Genomic DNA, 23,684 nt, shown 5'->3' on the forward strand with positions numbered 1-23,684 from the left:
TAAGTGATTGTTCTTTCTCTTTCTCTGGCTTTTTGCTCTTAAATGTTTGCTGTCCGTTGGGATTGTAAAAGTAGATTATTAATGCTGGACTCCAGCGATAAAAGGCGTCGCTGTATTAATTTATTAATTAATCTGCACCCGCCCCTCCTCCTGAATGTTAAATATGACCTTTGATCTCTATGTCTCTGGTAGACCAGACATACAATATTAGGCATGTACAGTCACATTGTTTAAAGGCAAAACAGGATCATGAAGTATGGATGTCTAATTTAGCTTTGGAATAGGACTATAGTTATTTGTGTGTGTTTTATTTCATTTTTTAAAGAAAATCCAAACAATAGCTGTGGTTTAGGTACCTTTTTCATGCTCCAAGATGCATTGATTAAACAATAATGACCTGGATGCTGGGCACAATCATTTTCTACAGTTTCTGGTGGCATTAAAGCTTGAGGAGGGAAGGGGGAGGTGATGGTAATAAGGAAAGCTTCTTTTTGGAGACACCACTCTGATACTTGGAAAAAGGGACATTAAATTATTTCTTTATTTGGAACAAGGTCAAAAGACTAAAATGTTGACATTTTTCCCTCCACTCAGTGTGCTGGTATCTAATGCATGGTTGGCATAACTAGTTTTTACTGAGTAGTAGTTATTATGGTCTTGCAGTTACAATGTGATTCACAGAAACTGAAGCTATATGCATATTCTTGCTGTGTCTTCCCCCACCCCCTTCCCAGCATCAAGAATATTTAGCCAGGAGCATTTTGGGGGCACCCTTTGTATTGCCTTCAGACCTCTGAAGGGAGCAGTTTTCCCTAATGCGAAACCACAGAGGTGGTTCCTGAATGATTAGGGACTTGCTGTGATTGAAAGATGCCTGCTAGCTTCTAATCCAGCCTGGGGTGAGGTTCCTTATCTTGATTTACTTTGCTTAATAGGGATTTGTTTACATAAACCCCTCTTTTTAGGGCACCTCATCATCAGGTCTTGAAGTTTTTGCACTTGGAGTTTGGGCATAAATGGTTCATTAATCTAATTATAAGCATAATTGCTATAATTGATATCCATTTTGAACTGAATATTTGAGACAGACTACTGGGCCCCCATTTAAAATTCCCTGAACTCCACATTCTAGACCAATATGTGGGCTTCAGAAGATGTCACAAAAAGATATTCTGCCCCCCCCCCAAAAATCTGGAAACAAAGAAACTGTTTTTTTAGGTTAATATACACTTTATATTTTTGCTTTACTTCTCAAAAGGCTGTGATGTACCTCTCCCTCTGTGATAAACAACTAAAATACCTCTTCCTAAGCATAATAATGGCCTATAAGCAAAGAGATGAATGCAAATACCCAGTTAACATTAAACTTTCCTGTGAAACAGAGCAAAAGAAAAAAAAATCATTTTAATGATTATTTCTTCATGGAACACCTTAAATGATTCCCCCCTACTTTTACTCAATGTAAAAAAATCAGTGACTGTGAGAGATCCTCAAAAAGTCCATGCTTTCTTCTTGTCTTGGGAATAGACTGGAGTCTCCATTAGGAATTATTGGGAATATTCTTACAGAGACTGCAGGCACTTGGTTTAAAACCTTTGACATTTTTCTGTATTATTAAAAAAAATTTTTAATCTAGTCCATCTTTCTTTTCTTTCTTTTAAACAAGTAGAACACCACCCTCTTACCCCCTCCAAGCCCCACCACCAAATGGCTTGTACAATTGAGACCCGTCCTTGGTCCATTGAATTAAGACCCTAACAGAGCCAGCTGTGCTGGGATTCAAACTAATGACCGCAGACACACAAGGACACTGTGGCAGCTGGTAGTTCTTTTCTCCCTGCCTCTTTAGTTCAGATTGTATGTGGGCAGTCTCTTAGCTCTCAGTTGTATTGTGTTTGCTTACAGTTTATACTCGGATGTATTGCAGACTTTCTCAGTACTTCATTTGCTAATTTCCTGTTCATTTTCCTCATAGGGCCATAGCAGTTTTCTACTTTAGAGCATTTGCATGCCCAGGCAGCACTTGTTCATACATTTCAAAATGTTTAAATGCCCTCTGCTTATAGGTAGTATCGCCCTCCCACCCCTGATTTGCATGTCTTTAAGCACTCCAATTGCCCTTTTCCCTCGGCATTTGTCACCCCTGTCTTTCCTCTTTCCCTGGGTATCCTGGCTATTAATACATTTTCTCAGGAGGGTTATAAGAATAGGGGGGAGGAGCCGTGGTGTGCTGTGGGGAGGGAGAGAGCGGGCCTGGGAGCGTGGGGGAAGGATGGGAATGGGGGGGGTCACGTCTTGATGATTGTTATGCAAACAACCTGACGAAGAATGTGGGAGCTTTTAGCGTCTGCGGTGGGGTAGTGAGGGAGGCTGTTTATTTATTTGTCCATCTTTTTCCTCGTGCTGCTTGTTGGAATGACTTTCTTTATTTTAGTTGTAACAGTTGGAGGATAATGCAAAGGAAGACGCTGCCTGGGAATTCACCGTCTGTGGAAATGCGCCCCAGAGAGGAATAAAGCAGTCCTCACCTTGCTCTCCCCACCCGGACCCACTTTCCCCTCCCGCCTCGGCCCCCACCCCGGCACCACCATCACCCCCTTCCCTCCCCCCCACCTTCCCCCCTTTCCCACCCAGGTGTCGGACCAGACGGTCCCCACTTCCACCCTGCACCCCTTCTTCCCCCCCTGTACCATGAACACCAATGTCTGCGTGGAGCCCGGGCCGAGCCCGGAGGCCCCGGGCTTGCCCAAGGAAAGCCACCTGCCCGAGGGGGCCCTGAACAGCCTTGTGGATTACAACTCGGAGATGGAGCGCTACCGCTCCTTTGCCACCTCCTTCTACAAGACCAACGGGGGCGCCTTCCCGCAGGCGGCCAAGATCGCGCGCATCACCACCCCCATCTTCCCCAGCAGCGCCGCCGCCGCCGCGGCCGCCGCGCGCATCGGCATGTCCCCCTGGAACTGCGACAACGCGGCCACCGCCGCCGCCGCCACCGCCATGCTCTGGGGCAGTGGCGGGGGCGGCGGAGGCGGAGGCGGCGGCGGCGGGGGCGGCGGCGGGGGCGGCGGGGGCAGCAGGAAATCCTCCTCCGCCGCCGCCTCCTCCTCCGCCGCCTCCTCGGCGATCCTCCCCACCGGCGGTGGCGGCGGCGGCGGTGGTGGCGGTGGCGGCGGCGGCGGCGGCGGCGGCGGCGGCGGCGGCGGCGGCGGCAGCAGGACCAGCATGCACCACCGAAACGACTCCCAGAGGCTGGGGAAAGCTGGCTGCCCGCCAGAGCCGTCGTTGCAAATGGCAAATACTAATTTCCTCTCCACCTTATCCCCCGAACACTGCAGACCTTTGGCGGGGGAATGCATGAACAAGCTCAAATGCGGCGCTGCTGAAGCAGAGATAATGAATCTCCCCGAGCGCGTGGGGACTTTTTCCGCTATCCCGGCTTTAGGGGGCATCTCATTACCTCCAGGGGTCATCGTCATGACAGCCCTTCACTCCCCCGCAGCAGCCTCAGCAGCCGTCACAGACAGTGCGTTTCAAATTGCCAATCTGGCAGACTGCCCGCAGAATCATTCCTCCTCCTCTTCGTCCTCCTCGGGGGGAGCTGGCGGAGCCAACCCGGCCAAGAAGAAGAGGAAAAGGTGTGGGGTCTGCGTGCCCTGCAAGAGGCTCATCAACTGTGGCGTCTGCAGCAGTTGCAGGAACCGCAAAACGGGACACCAGATCTGCAAATTTAGAAAATGTGAAGAGCTAAAGAAAAAACCTGGCACTTCGCTAGAGGTCAGAGGAGATGATTTCTTGTTTCCCAGTCTCCCCCCCTCCCTCCTCCCTCCCCTGTCCTCTCCCCTTCAGGGCTTCGTGTCTGGCTTCAAGATGCAGTACCCCTTTCCTGAAGCTTCATTTAGGTTGTAAGATACAGTTGTAGGTGGTTTGCGGAGGTCATGGCCTCTCCGCTACCCTCCCCAGCTGCACTTCGCCTGGAACCGCCCTCCATATGGGGAGGGCGCCCCTCCTTTTTAGCTCCGGGAGGAAAACTAATGTAATTGGTTTGAAAAATCAGAAGTTTCACATTCAATATGGTAAGAAATTTCCCTTGGTGGTTCAAAATGACCCCTCCCCCTTATTATTTTTAAAAGCATCTCTGCCCAAAGGGTGGGACACATCACATTCTATATACTTTTATTGGGCGAGACTTATTAGTGGCCCAGTTGTAAAAGTGAGGACACAGTTTGTGGCACACAAGCCTACATTCCCATTAACACACACACACACACACACACACACACACACACACACAGAGTAATCATTGAAACGGAAATACATTAATTCAAAAGGGGATTTTCTACCCTCTTCTAGGATAATTTTTCTCCTTACCATGACAAAATGTTTGTTTCCTCATTTTATTTTCTGCATACTTGGTATTTTTCCGGAAAGTGCATATAGTATAGAAAGCTGAACACCATTTGCAGTTTTTAAGGAGAGATGACTTAGAATAGATACAATTTGTAGCAGGTGATGGTAATTTTATTTAAGACTGTCTTACATAGCTTAGAAACGAATGATTCCTAAAACTCAGTTACAAAAAATATAAATTTGGGGTTCTGCATTTAGCAGATTAACCATTTTGTAGTCACAAAATTGTTCTATACACCAAGCACTGTTTTGTTGGACACCCTATTTGGTCAATAATAGTTTCTTTTTCCTATATGCCCTTAAAACAGACAACGTACAGATTATCACTAAATTACTTGTTAAATTAGGCTTTTAATTATGTTAAATACAAAGATTGATGTGTTTGGTGGAAATTTCATATGGTGACCTGATCAAAACAAAAGGGGAAAAAATGGAAAATCAGAGGTAAATGGGTTTGGTGGTATATTTAGTAAAGAAATATGAACAGGTAATCATATTTAGCCTCTTGATATAATTTACAGGGTAGATGGCTAAGTGTTCATATATAGGTGGTGGATTTAGCATTAGGGAATATTCAATGGGCTGGATTGTAGTCTGAGAGTGGTTCTCACAAGTTATCATCAGAGGGAAATCTGCACATTCTTTTAAAAAATTGTGAACGTGGCTTAAAGGAGTTTTCTCCAAGAAGGACTGGTCTTTAAAAGGAGAAGGGAAAAGAGTTAAAGATCTTTGCATGTTTGAACACAAGTAAGATACAGTTTTTTTTTAAGTTGTATTAATATAAGTCAAAGCAAATAGCACTTTGGAATTCCCTCAAAATCAATTTATATTGATATCATTATTGATTATGATCAATTCCATCAAAATATTGCATTGATTCCTCTTTATAAAAGAACCCATCTCTGTTGAAAGTTTGACTTTACTCCAGGGTGGTTTATTACATTTCCTTTGGCAACTCTGCTTATGCAAAGATAATAGCAATTATAAAGGCGTAGGTCCATGTGTTTTCTTAGGTGGCAAAAATTAGTTTTTAACTTTGAATGATCTTCTCTGGATTAGTATAACTTCTCTAGGTCTCTAAGGCCCATGGGCAGTTAAAATTCAGTTCATACTAAAGCCTCCTGTTATTGCCCAGTTGATAGCACTACATAGCTTTTTTTTTTTTTCCTCTCAAACTATAGTATCTAGGATTATAAAATCTAGAATTATAGATTTGGTGTTGCTAAGTGGCCTTCAACTTTTGCTAGACTCATGCACTGCCTTCATCCCAATTTAGGGTATGTAGTAGATAGGACCACTGAATAATTCTCATTTATTTAGTAAGTAACCTCTCTGAACGAGTTTAATGTGAGTACCAAGAGGTTTTCTGCACAAGTTTCTATGCTGATTTATTAGTCTAAACAAATTTCATAAGTTTCCTTTTTTCTTCCTTTTGATAGTTTTCCCACAAACTTATCATGATCCTTAAGTTTCTTAGGCTTTTTGATCACAAAATTCCATAGTATTACTTTTTCTTCTCTTTTAAAATTCTGTTGATCTTCAGAAACTGGGGTGTGGATGGGAGGGGAAACACATTTCTCTCTTTGTAGAGCTCTCTGAAGATGTTCTCCTAGCTATACACCCCTTCCTACCAGAGAATTGTTCTTGTTTCAAAGCTAAGATTCTTAATGGAATGCAGTTTGGCAGAAAGAAAGAAAAAGTTTTGTTTTTTTAAACATTTTAATTGGCTAACATTCTATCTAGGTCATTTTAAAGCGGCAAAGGCAGCATGATTGCCTTAAGCACATGTGTAACCACAGAGTTATGGTTGTAGGAAACCAGCTGGATGCATGTCAGAGTGACAGGATTTCCATGACTGAACCAAAGCTGGAGCAGTGGTTGTGGGATGGTGAAAAGTACCCCTGCTGACCTGCTTCCCTCTCTAATTTGGTTTCTGTAACTTATCATCATCTGTGGAGATGTTTTAGATGTCAGGTAGACTCCCTGGCTAAGGGTAGTGATTTGGGGATTCATTATAGATATTACCTGTGGATTTCAGGTGTAAGTTCAGTAGCTAATATTTGTTGACTTTAAATTATGGACACCAATTAACATCTGGATCATAGTCATCACTACTATTCTTATTTATCACTTCAAGCCCTATGTGCTCTTCTTTCCCTTTGACTTATTCTCATGCCAAATACTGGAGGCGTAATCAGATTCTCAGGGTAAGGAAACTGAAATTAAGACAGATTCACATAGATGTGTTAGGATTCTTGCCCACACTTTTTAAAGCCTCCCCTCTGGCATTCCTTTTAAAACTGCTTTACTTATTTCCACGTTTTCCTGCTTAGCCTCATGTTAAGAGCATCTTCATTCCTTAAAAAGATATTAATAAAATCACCCCTTTATAGTATTCCATATGATAACAATGCACATAAAACAAACTTAGTTTTCCTATGATACTGTGCACTGTATAGTTGCATATAAGACTATTCATTTAGTCAATTACTCTACTAAAAAAATTATCACTGGTTATTCAAAGCAGTCATTACAAATTCTGTATGCCCCTGTGCAACAAAACTTATCTTAAAAACTTGTATCCTCAATGATCAATATTAAGTTCCCATATATTTTAAGAAATGTGATTACATAGTATGATAATACATTATATGACAGACCTTTGTCTCACACAAAGGTAATCTCATACAAAGGGAATCCTGTAGTTTTTATATTCACAGCAGTTACATTTCTGATACTAAGATCTAACTTTTTTTAAATCTCCCAACCTGATATGACTCAAGGGAGAAAATTGTCCCGTGGGTAACCCCAGCCTCGTAGTCCCTGAACATTGTTCAGGTGGCATGATTGATCTCTGTGGGACAGCATTAGAGACCACACAGATCTGGTTTCTCTCCCATTAGCTGATTTATGGAATTACATTAGTAAGCAGTGCCTCGGGAGACTTCCCTGCCCCCGCTCTTGGCTCTCTGCTGAGCGTACACACCGCTGCCACCCAGGCTTTCTGTGAGCTAGAGGCAGGAGTTGGAAGAACATTAGAGTGAAGAGACTGAGAAACTGGAAAGTCAGGAAAAAGGATAATCTCATCTTCTTTCTTTTCTTTTCTCTCTTTTAAAAATTTATCTGCTGAATGAACGGGCCCCAAATAATTTTCCTCAAGTTAGGTTGAGGTCCTAAGAGGTCTCGTGGAAAGCATCCAGATATTGCCCCACTCTTGGTAACTGGATTTCGAAGAGTGTTCTAAGGGAGGAGGGACACATTTCCTATATACGACAAGTTCTAAGAGCTTCAACCACATAAATGGCAATTGTAAAATTCTGGACAGAGCATTGTCTGCGATTTTTGCAGGAAGGTGGCAACTGCTTCCCCACCTTTTCATTTGTAGACCACACATGAAATAGGTGTGTCACTCAAACTCAGACTCTGTATGGTTAAATAACGAAACCGGTCAACAATTGAACATGTCATATAAGATTTGGAAGTTTGTGACAAAAAAAACCTACAGGTAAAATACAAATGTTTCGTATCTTAAACTGCAACATACAGCAGTTTGTCATTTTATATCATAGTTCAAAAATGGGTTTTCAGTTTCAAGAATCAAAAACATCCCAGTATAAAAATACACATTTTTGTTTTAATCAAAAGGAAAGAGGAAACTTTTCAAGAAATTCAAACCAAATGATAGTAGATTAACACTAGAATGTAATATAGAAATAACATAGGGAAAAGAGTCTGAATTTCATAAATGCTAAGGAAAAAAGCTCAGAAAAGTTCAGCTTTGACTAAAGGCAGAAAGTAGATTTGTTGCCAAGACATCAAAGTGTAATGCAAGTCCAGTGAGATTCTTTCCATCACTAGATTTAATACAAGTTAGTCAAAGTTGTTTTTAAAAGAACCACACATTTTAAAATAACTCCTAAAATGAAAATCATACCCCTTCTCATCCAAACATCATGCAAATTCTAACCAATCTTTTGGATGGCAATTAGGAATAGTAGAATAAAAGCAATTAAAAGCATTTGTAAATTATCCTATAAGAATGTTTGTTTGAAGTTCAGCCATCATTAAACAAAATAAAAATAAACAATCAAAAAGCCAATAACAAACTTTAGACTTTAATCATATAAAAGTATTTGGATATTTTAAGTGAGAATGGAAAGTATATCTAGTGATGAAGGAAAGAAAAGTTACTTGATTTTTAAACTTTTTAATGAATTGATTACTGAAGCATTGCTGCATATTTTGGTTAGTTTTAGTCAACTGTTCTCCTGGGTGAATAATTAAGAATTTTGCACAGTGCAGACTTACAGATTGAGAAATACAGGACAATTTAGTAAAATAGTCTGTAAGACTAAAAACTGAAAGGTGTGTAAAACGACATGGGCATTTCATCCATATTTGTTCTAGAGTACAAGGTTGGAGACTGAAGAACTAAGTCAGGGTGATCCTGGAGACACTGGTAGAATATTCCCTCTGGATATAAACGTAAACCAAAAAACTACTGGAGTGTTCCCCAGGAACAGGTTGAAGTGTATCTTAAAAAAAAACTCATCTGAAGTAGTTGGTGCTCTTAGAACTTACTGTTCAATCTCAATTGGTCAGATTGAATATGTAGTTTACTTTTACCAGAAAACAATTCACTTTTTAATTTTGCTTTGGAAAAATGTAACAAAATGTCCTACTATCCAATAAGTTTCACAAGGCTGGATATGCTTCAGTCTCTTACATTTATTTTTATTCATATTTTACAAATATTAAAAATGAGCTCATTCATCATATAAAAATATCTACTTAAATTAGTAGGTTAAATTCAAGATTTATTGAAAGGCCCATGTAAATATGCAAGTTGGAGAAAGGACTACTTCTCTTTCAGTTTTCCTCTTTATTTTATTTTATTTTTTATTTTTTTATATTTTTATTTTTTTGCGGTACGCGGGCCTCTCACTGTTGTGTCCTCTCCCACTGCGGAGCACAGGCTCCGGACGCACAGGCTCAGCGGCCATGGCTCACGGGCCCAGCCGCTCCGCGGCATGTGGGATCTTCCCGGACCGGGGCATGAACCCGTGTCCCCTGCATCGGCAGGCGGACTCTCAACCACTGTGCCACCAGGGAAGCCCTTCCTCTTATTTTTGGATTAGTTTTTTAAAAGCAAAAATGAGCCCAAAATAATGGTAAAATCTTTCACCTTTATAAGTGTGATTTTTCAGTCACCAATTAGAACGTCAGATGATCTTGGCTGGGGAAGTAGAGCACTCTAGATAATATCATTTTTTTTTTTTTTTTTAACAAAAACCTGTTTTCAAGACAGTACTTTCTTTGGTGGGATCAGTGTAAATTTTGAGGATTTTGTGCATGCATAATTGTATTCCTTCATTTGTGCTGCAATGCTTCTGCTCCTTCTTAACATACTTTTTCATCTAGCATTTATGCTATTATCCTTAGTAGTTTCAAAATATTGAGGGAGGGACACACAGGTGGTTTTATCCTTCAGTCATATCTTGTTCCATCACATGCAAACACCTGTCCTGAAATTGAATTATTCTGCAGGGTAATCGAAAAGTCTCCCTCTATTCAGCATCACATGTTTTCTGTTGTTTATTGAGTTATGTTGCAGCATACTTCAGATGCGACAGACATTTAATAATGTTGAAGACTTAGCTCTGCAGGGGCTAAAAGGATCCCAGCAGGCTTGTTAACTTCTACTCTAAAACATTATGAGAAATATTTTTTTCTCTGTGAAACTTCAAGGCTTTCTCTTAATTTATTTCAAGAGCATCAGAATCCATAGCCAGGTATGAGAGCGAACCTGTGAAATTTTTTTGTTTTTCTATTTTTTTGATCTTTAACCTATCGATATCACGTTACATTTCTTACTCAGAAGACAGTGGCAAAGCAAACAACTGCTTTTCCAAAGAACTAATAGCTAAAGATGCATTTCTTTGGCTGATATAAAACCAAATATAAATTATATTTAGAAAAAATAAACTACTAGTTTCTTGGCTTTTCACTTATTTTATAATTAAAAATAACATTTGGGCCCTTGTGGCTACATTTAGGTGATAGATTGTGGGAAGAGCCACTAGTTTCAAGTAACTTACCAGTTGAACAATATTAGCTCCATCAGCATTACTTCTCTGAACTTTATTTCCTCAACTGTGAAATGGACATAGTAATACCAACCTTCACTACAACTTTTAATATTGTGTGTAGGTTCATGTTCTTTGTATACTGAAAGATGCTATACGATTTCTCATTCCTAATTTAAAGTCATCAATAAAAAGTAGAGGAGAAGACAATTACATTTACAGATAATTCAGTATACCAACAAGTTACTTATAGTTATCAGAAATTAAAGCCCATGTAGACTATTCTGTGGCTTTGAGTTTTCTGAATATTTGTCTTAATCATCCAGTTCACCAAAGATCTGGCATGATTTCACTTGGAAAGAGATAAACCTGATAAACAAATCCTCCTTCCTCACCAAAGGCACACCACTACCATAAATTTCTGTATCTTTTAATAGATTTTGTGTGTGTGTGTGTGTGTGTGTGTGAATTTCAACTCAATACCTTTTTTTGGCTACTATTTCCTTTATTTGGACAGACACAGGAGTTGTTCTAAATGTGCATTTGTGAGTTTAAGAAAATCATTGTAAGAAATGGTTAAATGCTTGTCACAGATTCTGGTTGGAGAACATATTTACAAACACTGGAAAATTGTAGAGTTACTCTTGTTTTCGAAGATGGGGTGTGTGTGTGTGTGTGAGTGAGTGTGTAGGAAGTTAAACAGGTAGATACACATTTTGAGATTAAAAAGTGAAGTGACTATGCAGAGCTTTTTCTTTTTAATAAGAAGAGAGTATTTATGAAATGAAGAACATTAGTGAGCAATAATAGAAAATGCTGTTGGTTTTCTGGGAGAAAATAGTGATAAGCCCTAAAAGATTTGGAATACTATCCAAGAAAGCTTTAAAAATGAAGGAGAAAGAGATATTCAAGCCAGGGTGCAATGCAGTATCTAGAAGAAGTTCTGTCAGGATAGGGTATGGAAGTCTGCTTTGCTGACTATAACTGCTGAAGCAGTTATAGAAGTTTTGCAGAGAATGGAAACAATAAAGGGGGGAGATAATGTTTTCATGCTTGACTCAATACATTTGGTTAGGGAGTCAGAGCTGAGTCTAAAGTTCAGTGGAGTGGCCGCTGAATTAGAGACAAGGAAAAACAGATTGTGTTTTAGCTGATGTTATTATGTTTACTTATGCCTTTGAAACATTTGGTAGAATAACTCCCGAGTATAACTGAATACTTCCAAGATGGGTGGAAGATGGGATTCCATTTAGGTGTCATATTCATCTAAACTCATATTTCAGAGGACGTTCTGGAGCAAGTGAAGAAAAGTGTCAAACTTTGGGGGAAACTGTGGTGAAAGTGCTGCTTCTTGCTCAAGGACTTAAAAAAAACCTCTGGATGATTGATAGTATCAAAAGGATAGAGATCAAGTAGGATGAGAGAAGAAAGGGATAAATGTTTATAGAGCAGGAAGAGTCATGGGCATTTCTGTGTATTTCAGCAAATCTGGCAAATTCTGGAGAAGATGTATTTTCTTTAAAACTTTACAGAGTGAAAAGAGATGAAATAAATTTTTAAAAGAATAATAGACTATATAGATTTAATTGGAAATGATGATTATGAGTGATGGTGAATCAGTGGCAGAAAAATAACTGTGCTGGGCAAAGACTTCTCTATGGGAAATGTTCTTGTTTATAGGTTAAATGAGATCAGGGATGGTTTTAATGGAGTCGAGAATAAGGAAAAGAGATAAAATTCTCAGTTGTATGTAGATGAATGCAAAGTGAGATGTGGCATCTTCTCAGAAACACTCAGTGTGCTCTAATTGTCAGTCATGAAAAACAAAATAGAGAACACTAGCCTTTAAAATGCCAAAGGATATACATATTTGTTCTTCTATGTAAGGCTGCTATCCATAGAGTTAAATGCGTTATGAAGTGGAGTGGTTTTGGATTTTCCTCATGTGATGCTTTTCACATGTACATGTTATTTGTATGGTGTGAAGCTGTTTTTTGCAAACTTCAGGTGACAACACATTAGCGGTCCATGAAAACCAATGTGTTGGCTTATCGCCAGGATTTTTAGAACATAGAATAGAATGGAATGGAGCAGAAAATATATGTGTATCACATGTAGTAAGAGTACATATTGTTAAACTTTTGTTTCAGTTATGTATGTACACATAAATGTATGTGTATGCATGTACTAGGCTGCTATGTAGAATGTATTTCCAACTGTTGATTGCAGTCAAAAAAGCTTGAAAAACACTAGTTTAGTGACAGCCACAACACTATTGAACAAATCTGTAGTGAGGAAAGAAATTACATTTGTAAATGGAACAATGTTACCAAGATAAAGAGTAAAATGTAAATGTGTTTCCATAAGCAGTGTGTCTTTACTTCTCCTAGGCAGGTCTGTACCTATAAGGTATATTCATGAATTCATGGTATATACTAAACACATGGTAAACCCTTGATCAATTCAATTCAATTCAACATATCTTTAGGTAGGAACTGTTATATTCTGAGATTTGTAGTAAGTGCTGTGGATACATACACACATCTTCGCTTAAGGAACTCAAACTTTTCTTTATTCCTAACTGCCTTTTTAAAATACCTATGTCATTCCCTAATTCTACATCTTAATCTTTCATCCAAGATAATTAGCTCCCTACTTAGATTCTTAATTCTCAGCCCCCCAAAATGGACGCATTTCAAGTGATATAATTGTAACTTTAGAAAACTCTGAAAGCAATCTCACACCTATTTAAAAGCCTTGGGATTCCTTAATTCATCCTTGGCCTAGTTGTTCCCAGATCTAGATAAGAAACACATACTGCTATCTGTGATTTCTACTTGGCTACCTCATGTGGTTATGTTGTGTAGTATTAAGTTTTCTATTAGTACTCCAGAATTTTTCAAGGAATAAGAAAAGAAAAAGGAATTCTTGCCTTGAACATACTGAGAATCTACAGTGTGACTTGTTATATCAAGCATATTTTACAGAGTACTGGAAACCCTTGTATGACCTGAATAAGAGAAAGAGCTATATTGAAAGAAAGAAATAAAGGAAGGAAGAAAAGAAGAAAGGGAGGGAGGGAGAGAGGGAAGACAGGCAGACTGTAGTGTTATAGATTAAAGAGAAATGAGGAAGGAGCATGTTGGCAGAAAGGATTGTCATGTTCAAGGTCATCTTTTTGAGTCTGGTTTAAATAAGAAATTAGTAGAAATGGTTAATGCCTCAAATTTTATTTGAAAGATGCCATGAGTCTGGGTTTAGATTCACTAGAACCACTCAGCATTTTTTCTTTTCATTTACCATAGTGGATAAAATAGTTTCATGTAAACTAACTAGATTTTTTTCCTCCTAATTTCTCTTTAAGAGTAATTTGCTCAAGTCTGTAATTAGAAACATAGAAATGCCAAGATGGGAAAACTGATGCTAAAAATTGATGATGGTGTTTAGGGAGATAGAGGCCATCAGCATCTATAAACAACTAACTGTTCAAAAATATCAGTGTAATTTTTAAGGGGTTATACAGAGAATTTCCTGGAAAATACAGAATTGCACATATAGAAAAGAGTCCAGAAAAATGATGAAAAGAATATTAATCACTACAGCTTATAAATCCTGTGCCTGAAAAAGGTTAGGCTTATTAATTTACTCTACTAGTTAGTTAACTATGTGATTGTGACTCTGTTTGCATGAAGATGGAGTACATGATACACATAGAAAAAGAAGTAGTACATGGAAATTCCCTGAGGAGAAATTTGACTCTTAAATTAAGGACTTGCTCTAGAACAAGATATGGTGATACCATGTTAATGTAGACTGCTTCAGAGTGTATGCCCTTAATGAGGGAGATTAACCAAAATACATTTCTAAAGAGCCAAGTAACATGTAATAACTTGATTAACTTAAAATTGTTGACTATATACCTTTTAATTTTATTATTTAAACAGAAAATTAAGGGAAGAAACCAAGAAGTCAGCATGACTGTGAATTTAAACATTCAGTGTAATGGCAATTGCGGTTATTAAAAAGTTTTTTTTTTTAAAGAAATACTCCAAGCAACATGTGATTCTCAGAAGTATAGTTTTAATCAAGTACATTATTTTGCTGATAATATCTAATGACTGTGAAATGTTTGGAATTTTCTCTAAATTCCTCCAAGCAATTAATGGACATAGAACATGCTTTGGTTTCTAGGCTGGGTCTATCTCAGTGGTTGGCTTTTTGTCATAGAAGATACTGAACCAAATGAAGTTCAGTGACTACATTCAAAATATTATAGAACTTAGCCCAAGAGGAATTTTCTATTAAACTTATTTTCACTTTTTATGTAATATAGAAAAAAATGAATATTTCTCAAATTCCCACATCTCTAATAATCAAAAAGAAGCACCATAATTTGAATTTCTTATAGAGATTAGGTGTAACTATTGTATTTTATTTGAATAGAAGTTAGAGGCTGTCCAAATCATGGCTTTGATGGTTTTAAAAATCACCTCAAAAAAAAAAATCACCTCAAGTTTTTTAACTGACCTCCCATTTCTTCACATTTTATTTGAATATTTCTTCTCTTCAATAAAAGGTGACAGTTCACTGTCTGCTTTAAAAAAATAACCAAAATTTTAAAAAATTGTCCAACAACTTGGTCATGAAAAGAATGCTGGTGGTGTTTTCAATAGCTAATTAGCAATGATCTCACCTAAAGGTATTGTTGTAGTCAACAGGAATCAGTAGAGTGACTTTGAGGGGAGATAGAATTATTTAACTTGTGTCTGCCATATATATATATGAATTCATACATTCATATATATGTATGTCTATTCAGATTCATTATCATATAACCATATATTTTTTCATAAAGATTTAAACATATTGGCATATATAAATAAAATTAACTCTAGATATTTTAATCATTCTTGACAGTATTGATTTTATTAACCTGATTTTTGCTTTTTTAATATCAATTTTACTTTTAATTTCCTTTCACACTTCCTCTTATACATAGGTTAAAAATAATATATAAAATATTTTTTCAAAAGCATCTTTTAAATTTATGGATTGTTGAAAATTTTTTCTCTTTCTGCTTATCCTGGTACCATCCCTATTATAGTTTATTTTTATAAATCCAGGAATATTTTAATCACTAAACTACCCATGTGTAACACAATAAATTTGCTTATTGTTGGAAGGATGTGGTTTGAAGTGTTTTTACCAAAAGCAATTGAAATATAATCCTATATAGCATTAATCAAGACACTTGCCTAAATCAAGTAGTTACATGAGATACTGAGGCCAAAAGTGGGTGCCTTTTTTGGCCACTTCTGGGCCAGTGGGAATTTTGGTGTCAAACTGTTACTTCTCTTCCTACCAACCCACTCCTTCCCCATATACACACACACCCACCTTTGGACAGTTGTTTTCCTTACTGGCTCTACCACCATATTGACTTGATTTAGCACCTTTCCAACATAGTATATAATCTCATCTTTCCATTTACAAAAGTTAGCTAAGTTTAAAGTCATGCCATCACAGTGGTGATGGGGAGGGTGGTGGTGTTCTCATAGGAGGGGGGAAGAGGAAGAGCCCTCATATTTGCAAGGCAGAAGAAGTAGCAGGAGCAATAGCCCACAGGGAATCAATCCTAATGAAAAAGCCATCTCTAGTTCCACCATTAATCAGAGAAATCCTGGCCCCAAATGTCAGTCTGGAAACCAGAAAAGTGGAATGCTCCTTATAATCATATTGAAGACCTCCAAAAATGTGGCTCATAAAAGTTATGCAGTTACTTATTTGGTGCTTTCTCCCTTTTAAAGAGGGGTCTAATATTCCCATTAGTGGTATTTGATAGGTGTTTTTACTTTACATCTGGATCATGGCCAAAGTAAGGTGTGAGCATACCAAAGACTTGTACAGTTATATGATGAATGAATCTGAATTATGAGAAAAATTAATCTGGTAGACAGCACATATATGATACATGTAAATTACAACAGGACAGAATGAGAAAGTAAGTTAGGTGTACTTTGAAAAGGGGAAACAGTGTATACTTATATGAATCCATATATTTTAAAATATTGGAATTGTTAAAATATAAAGTTATTTTTTATTATAATAACAGTAAATTATTGGGCTGTGAGTTTATCATTTATCGTAAATTAATTGTTCTCTCAAACTTACTGAACTATGCTATACCTGTGCTTGCTAATAATTCTACTATAGTTATTGGATTATGGTTTTTAAAATATACTATTTGTAAATAGGATATAGAAAAATATTTTTGCCTAAAACATCTTGGGGAGTCTCTAACATTTACTAGGTATAATTTTAGACCATCCAAATTTGTAATAATGTGCATGTGTGTGTGTCTTCACATTCACAATATTGTACAGTATATGTAATACAATTTTCCATTTCTCCAATTAGGTTTTGAAATTTTGTTGGTACAAAAATTAAGAACCTATATCACTTGATATTTTAGCATTTTTTGTGAAGCAAATCAGAAAAAAAGTAGTTTTTTTTTTAACCATGAGGAATCCTTTTCCTTTTGTTCAGCCACAATACCCCAAACTTTGAAAGTTTCATATGAAGCCAAAACAAATATAATCAAATGTCTAAAGGCAAACAATGATTCCTGCTATTCTTTTTTTGTCATATTTATTCATGTACTTCCTGTTGCAGAATTTCAGTGATTCATTAAGGTTTTCAAGTTCTAGTGCAAAGAGGTAAATCAAATGCGGTGAGGGGTTCCAATTTCAAGGACTTAGATGCTCAGAAGTCTAAGAAACTTATAGTGGAGCTTCTCACAGTGAAAACAAAAGTTTTTATTTGAAATATATGTATTACAAAAGAGTTTATAAGAAGCTGTATTGGCTAACTACAATTCGAAATTGCTTTGCTTTTGGTTGGAAAAAGCATACTTCCGATAATTATATGGGGATCGGAAAATGATTGGTGTTTATGTTTCTTTAATTAATAATAAATGGGGAAACAGGAAATTATTTTTTGATTAATCTAAGAATAATGGTACCCCAAAATACTGACTTCAGCTTGGGAAGTATTGTATTAGAGCCATCCTGTTTCACAGTAGAATTCTGAAGGCCTATGTGAATCACTGAGACTTTTGGATTAGAAACTACATGAATAAATATTGGAAAGATATAGTTAACTTTAGTTACAGAATTTGCTAATGTCTTAATTATTATCTCAGTTTATAACTTTTATGCATTCTGAAGTGAATTTCAGCATCGAGTTGTCTTTTATTTGCTCTTTAAAAACTCATGTCTAGCTTTATTAAAAATGATTAGTTTTGTTTGGTGTCCTGAATACTGCAACATTTTACATATTGTATCTAGCTAGACGTGAATAGCCAATCCCATATAAATTCATATGTAGGAAAGTATAGATACCCAATTTCAGTTTTTAGGAGATGAGTTTTTATTAGGCTTGACATATTTTAAACAAGAGTATGTAGGTGCATGCCCGACCTAAAGATACCACAGTTCACATGACTGCCTACCAAGCACCAAAAGAGAAAGTTATGCTCAAATTCTTAAGGTAGCGGATTTGGGGATGTTTACTGATTTTAGGTCATTTAATTATTTCTTCATTGCTGATTTAATGAAAATCAAGCTGAAATACATTTCTGCCAGAGACATATTGATAATTTTTGTATTCATTTTTTTAAAGAAGTAAATGTAAAACGTACTTAGATTTGGATTATATAATTATTTTATTCAATAATTTGCCTTTTAAAGTTATTTAGGAGGAAAACAGAAGGCATTCCTTTAAACTTGAAGGTCATTCTGGGTCTGGCTCTTGTAGGGGTGAATTCCCTGGAACACCATGCTTTACAGCAGTACCAGGAGAACTGGGGGCTGCAGGTTTCTCCCCAGGCCTCCTGGGAGCAAGGCTGCTGTTTGCCAGTGTTTGCACCGGTGTGAGGGTGAAGACTGCCTTAAACAATGCTGATCAACTCAATTCTATTCTTTACTTCCCCACCCCCTTCTCTTCCTGGGGAATCTGGCTTCCCTGTCACTCAGGATAACGATTTCCTGCAAGCATCACTGAGATCCAGAAAGTCACTGTAATCTCATCAAGAATGTGATTCCCCAGCTGGGACTCTTGAATTTATATAACCTGAAAGTAGCTGGTTAGGGTGCTTAATCCACTACATTGGTGTGGTGAAGCCCCCCAACCATTTAAAATAGAAGTCCTCTTACAAAGACGACCTCATTAGAGAAGATATGTCCCCAAATTAGGACAGACTTAATTAGAACCCATAATTTAACCCAATGGTTTACATATGAAAACAGTGTTGCTACCCCCATTCTGGCTTAAAAGAATCAATCCAGGCCTTAAGGAAATTTCCAGTGAGCCCAGTGAAAATTGGGCAGGAGATTGGATATACATCTGTTTTGTGTGGCCTGTGGGATGCTGAAGCGTTTTGTTTCTTTTTTTAACCCTGAAATAAAACTTAGAGAATCCTCACTTCAAGTTTCTGGTGAATGCCTTGAAGATTTGTTCCAATTAATACACCAGTGATTTTCCTAAATTTTCTCACATATTTTAGGTGATTTCCCAACTAATCATTTTTAGGGTTCAACCTCAAAGATCTTAATATAAGGGAGAAATAATTTTTAATAGGTGCATCCCTGCTTACCTTCTCCCTTTCCCTGTAGCAATAAATTGTCTGTATCCTTATTTTTGGAGATACATACTGGTCTCAAAATTGTATACATACTAATATGTACACATCACGGTGCAATTTTGTGACAGGTCATGACAGTAAAGAAAACTAGCTCTCTGCTTTTCTCATATCGGCATTATCTAATTACTATTTAGTGCTAACAAACATTGAGAAGCGATTATCTTTTTCCTCACAACAATGACCTTTGATCTCGGGTGGCATTTTATAAAGCTTGCTTTTCCTAAATATTGCAGATGAAATTGAGTGGTGGAAAGGGGCACAGGAAGAGCCAAGAATTGGAAGAGAGATTTAAAAATGAAACTAAGACATAAGGAGTTCATCTCATTTAAAAAATGTGCTCCATATATTTCTTCTGTTTATCTTCATAAACATATATGTTTATCAGGATACAAGATATATAAGTATATACTTACAGTCTTATTTCCAGTTGGCATCTGAGAGTAAGTTGGCATCTCTTTGTCACATACTGTACACATAAATGTGAATATATATGGATATATATGCACATGTTTATTTTTCATGTGTGATTCTGCAATGCATGGATATGCTTAGATCTAACTTATCTTGTTAAAAATGACTACATTTATATAAGTATGCATACTTATATAAAATTTATTCTTAGTTGGCATCAGGCAGCAAGTTAGCATCTGGTGTAAACTAAGTTTTCATTTACTGCTTATATATATATGTGTGTGTGTAAAGCACGAATATTAAGATGAATGAATATATTTTCTTATTATTTCATATGGTACTTTTAATAATGATTAAATAAGTGTAATGAGCATATATAATTATATATATCATTTAAAAGTTACTTTTTTAGAAGTAGTAAAGGGGTTTTTCTCACCAACCAAGTCAAATGATGGGGATCCAGGTATGCGTAGTGAACTGGCGAGAAGAAGACAGATTAACCCATGAGGAGTAGGGAGTACAATATTAGTAAGTACTATTTTTATGGGAATAATGGACCTTTTTGTTTGTGATTTTAGAAAATAGTCACAAGTTTTAATATTTTTTGTATACCTATATGTAAACTTGAATTAGACAGCGTTAGTTTGTTCTTAACACGTTCATTGTGAAATATATCATGTTGACTATGAGCACAGTTTTTTTAAACTTCTATTTAATACAGATAAGCCAAAATGGTTATTTTATTCATTTAAATTTCATTTGACCTCTCAATTAACACAGTTTTATTTTTAGATGACATTGCTACAGTAGGATGGTGTCAACCAAATAAGTCATATATGAGGAAGTAAATAAAAGCTAACCTCAATTATTAAAGAGTGTTTGTAGTAGAATTTTTCATGTATTTTCTGAAAATTCAAGTGCTGTTAACACTGTCTTAAGATGTGTTTACAAGGGATGTGTGTGTGTGTGTGTGTGTGTGTGTGTTCTTTTATACCTACTCAGTATTTTGGTAATATTCAACATACCAATTTACATACTTACTAATCTATAGCAGCTGTCTTATAGGCTACACAGGCTTGTTGGACAGGTCTAAGGAAGAAAATCAACTTCTTTTTGCCCTCCAGGAAAATTTACTCTTAGCTTGTTTTTCCTCATGTATCATCAATATGTACTCATGTGATTCTGTTTTATAAAGAAGAGTATGGCATGATGAATGACTGTAACGTTAATATATAAAGGAAAATTTGATAGCTTAACTACTGTTTATCCAACGAAAAACCCCACAGTAACTGTAAGCTTCTCGTTAAAAGGATTGCTCATACATTTAGTGCTGGCTTATTACTCCTTTGGAAAACTATAGTATTTTTCTGGTGCAAAAGGATCATTATGCTCCACTGAGTATCATTGGTTAGTTATAAGTTTGTCTCATATATATGACATTAATTTGTTGCAAATGCAGACATTTTAAAATAGTGGTATATTTTGTCCGTATAGTTCTCATTCCATTATATGTAGGAATGTTTAGCATTAGTAGTTATTAAATATAGACATAATATTGATGTTATATTTGTTGTCCTGTCGTAAAAGAAATTCTCCAGAATAAAGAAGTTACTTCACTGAATTCTGAACATCAGCCTTACATAGGCTGCATATGTACGTAGCAGATACAGATTTTAAGTATGCTTGCTGGCTCTAGCAAGCGTACTTAAAATGCAACCTATGTAAGGCTGATGTAAGTATATACTGTATCTGGTCTTCCTACTATTGGCTAATAGTTTGACCCTCCCCCTTTCTTCTGATTGCCATCCATGTTCTAGGCTGTGTGTCCTATATTTTTTAGACGAATATGTTTTAATCATTATATTTAGTAAATTATCATTAAATTCAATATTCTAATTTTTGTAATATTCTAAGATTAAACATTTGTTTTTTATTAAATGTTGAAATATACAAGTCATTATGTTGTGTATAGCTGACTGAAAATATTACTGAAGTGTAAAGGAGAAAAATCTAATTTTATATTGACATAGAAAGAAAGCTTAACTTGTTTTCTTGCTCTTTTTTTATAGAGAACACCTGTTCCCAGCGCTGAAGCATTCCGATGGTTCTTTTAAAGCAGTAGTATATCTTATTTTCAAGGCATTTGGAAGTGAAAGGCAAACTAAATGTCTTGTTTTAAGAAACTGCTTAGTCCACCACTGAAGAAAATATCCAGATATTATTTTCATTTTATGTATAGGGGTTTCTTCAAAAAAAAAAAAGGAAAAGAAAAGAAAAAAGACATATAAAAATAATCTGGGAGCTTGGGGAATTGGCCAGTCTATTTACTTTCAATACCCTGATTCTTTCTTTGATGTAATTTAGCTATCCTAGTGAAGTTGTTGTCTATTTTGAAAGTGGCTGTAAAAAATAAGTTTGGGTAAGCCCCTGCTGTAAAATCATGTATCTTTGCAAAGTACATATCTATACTTCATTTTCAAATATATGTGTTTCAGTACTGTAAACTGTACAGATAGCAGCTTGTATTTTGTGTGTTTAGACACAAGGAGACAATCATCTCTGAGCATCTATGGAGATTAACAGTTTGTACACAACAGTCTGGTTCTGCGAGTTAAATCTGGAGCAATAAATTTTAGCTTTAAATATTTTTTGCCAGTTGTTTCTAGGAGCAGCAACAGCAGTGGCATGTTTTGCCATGCATCTTTCCGTAGAGACTTGATGCCAAGTTTTATGAGACTAAAAGATGATGATGCATCCAGCAATTACCTTCAGTTGTATTGTTCTAAGAGGGGAAGATGTTAGGAAAGTTTCAATTAATCTTTTGAGCACTATATTAGAGTAGTGGTTATGCACTTGCATTGCTTACAAACGAGCTGTACAGAAGGGTATACCTCCCAAATCCTTAGTGTAGTTGACTTGTCTCGGGTGGCACTGTAAGGCGGAGTACTCAGAGTAGTTGGAACATGCAGGATCAGTTGTATAATTTGTTTTTCTTTAAACTGTTTTCTAGGATACAGGATAAAGTATCATATCTTAGGGGAGAAATTTATGACTGACTTTATTTTTCCCCAGCCCAACATGGGTGGTATGTATTTTTTTGTTTGTCTGTTTTTTGCTCTTTTTCTTTTTTGGTAGAAAAAAAATAAACACGTAATAAAATGTACCCAAATGTTTAAATTCCATGTATGATATTAAAAGGGTAGTTTTGTTTTAAAATTTGAATACGTAAAGGCCTCCTGCATGAGGCATGGCTAGGTACATTTTTAAATTCAAAAGAATGAAATACATTCATGAAAGTGAGGCTTTTAAACCTATTTTTATCTTCCTTTCTCACAGCCTCCTGGTTGCAGCGGTGGCCTTCCCCTAGGCCCTCAGTGGAATGTTCCATTGCTTCCATTCCCATTTTTGTCACTGGATGCTTTCATTCCTGAGAAGGCAGGACCACAGTCTGTGGAATTCCGTAAATGCAAACAGCCCCTAAACAAAAGGAGCTAATGCTTCATAGGACCCGTGCTACCTTTTCAGGTAGTGTTTGGTTTTCTTCTGGCAGTCAGGGTTCTTAAGGCTGTCCCATTAGGACAAATGTTTGTGATGACATGATCCCTAAGAGTTTTCTTCCTTTCTTTCTTTCTTCTTTTTTTTTTTTTTTTCTTCTGCCAGATTAGAAAGACTATTTTCAGCTTCAGGAATAAAACAGAGTTTAGCAAAGACACATAGAGTATCCAAGTTGCCATGTTACTGTAACTTTTGTCCTCTAGTCACTAGCCAGCTATTGTAGCCCGTGACATCCATAAGCCTGCTGAAAAGTTAGCAACATGGATCATGTGAAGAAAAATAACTTGAGAAGAGAAAGGGTGATGAAAAGGACTGTAAAGTTTTAGAAAAACTAACAGATGAATAATTTTAAAAGGCTAGTTGTAGTTTTGAATGGGAAATAATACGGACAGAGGAGATTTTTTTAAACTCAGAAAGAGCACTTCATCGTTGGGTGTGGAGAAGGCACTTACAAACACCAGTGTGAAAAACAATGTGACTTAACTTGCCTAGGGTCTGAATGCAAGGTTTACAGTTACTGCCAA

At 36.8% G+C, this 23,684-nt stretch overlaps 1 protein-coding gene across 1 annotated transcript; it reads left to right on the forward strand.

Annotated features, from left to right (window-relative positions):
- Nucleotides 1-2,691: 2,691 nt before the first annotated feature.
- On the forward strand, nucleotides 2,692-22,012 carry CXXC4 (CXXC finger protein 4; the record flags this gene model as incomplete). The annotated part of the gene is made up of 2 exons (XM_082838598.1): nucleotides 2,692-3,774; nucleotides 21,675-22,012. The coding sequence occupies 2 exons, from the start codon at nucleotides 2,692-2,694 to the stop codon at nucleotides 21,717-21,719; spliced, it is 1,128 nt and encodes a 375-aa protein (XP_082694724.1). The 3' UTR covers nucleotides 21,720-22,012.
- Between the last annotated feature and the right edge of the window lie 1,672 nt (nucleotides 22,013-23,684).

Source organism: Leucopleurus acutus (assembly GCF_964270905.1).
Source record: "Leucopleurus acutus genome assembly, chromosome: 4".
Lineage (NCBI taxonomy): Eukaryota > Metazoa > Chordata > Mammalia > Artiodactyla > Delphinidae > Leucopleurus > Leucopleurus acutus.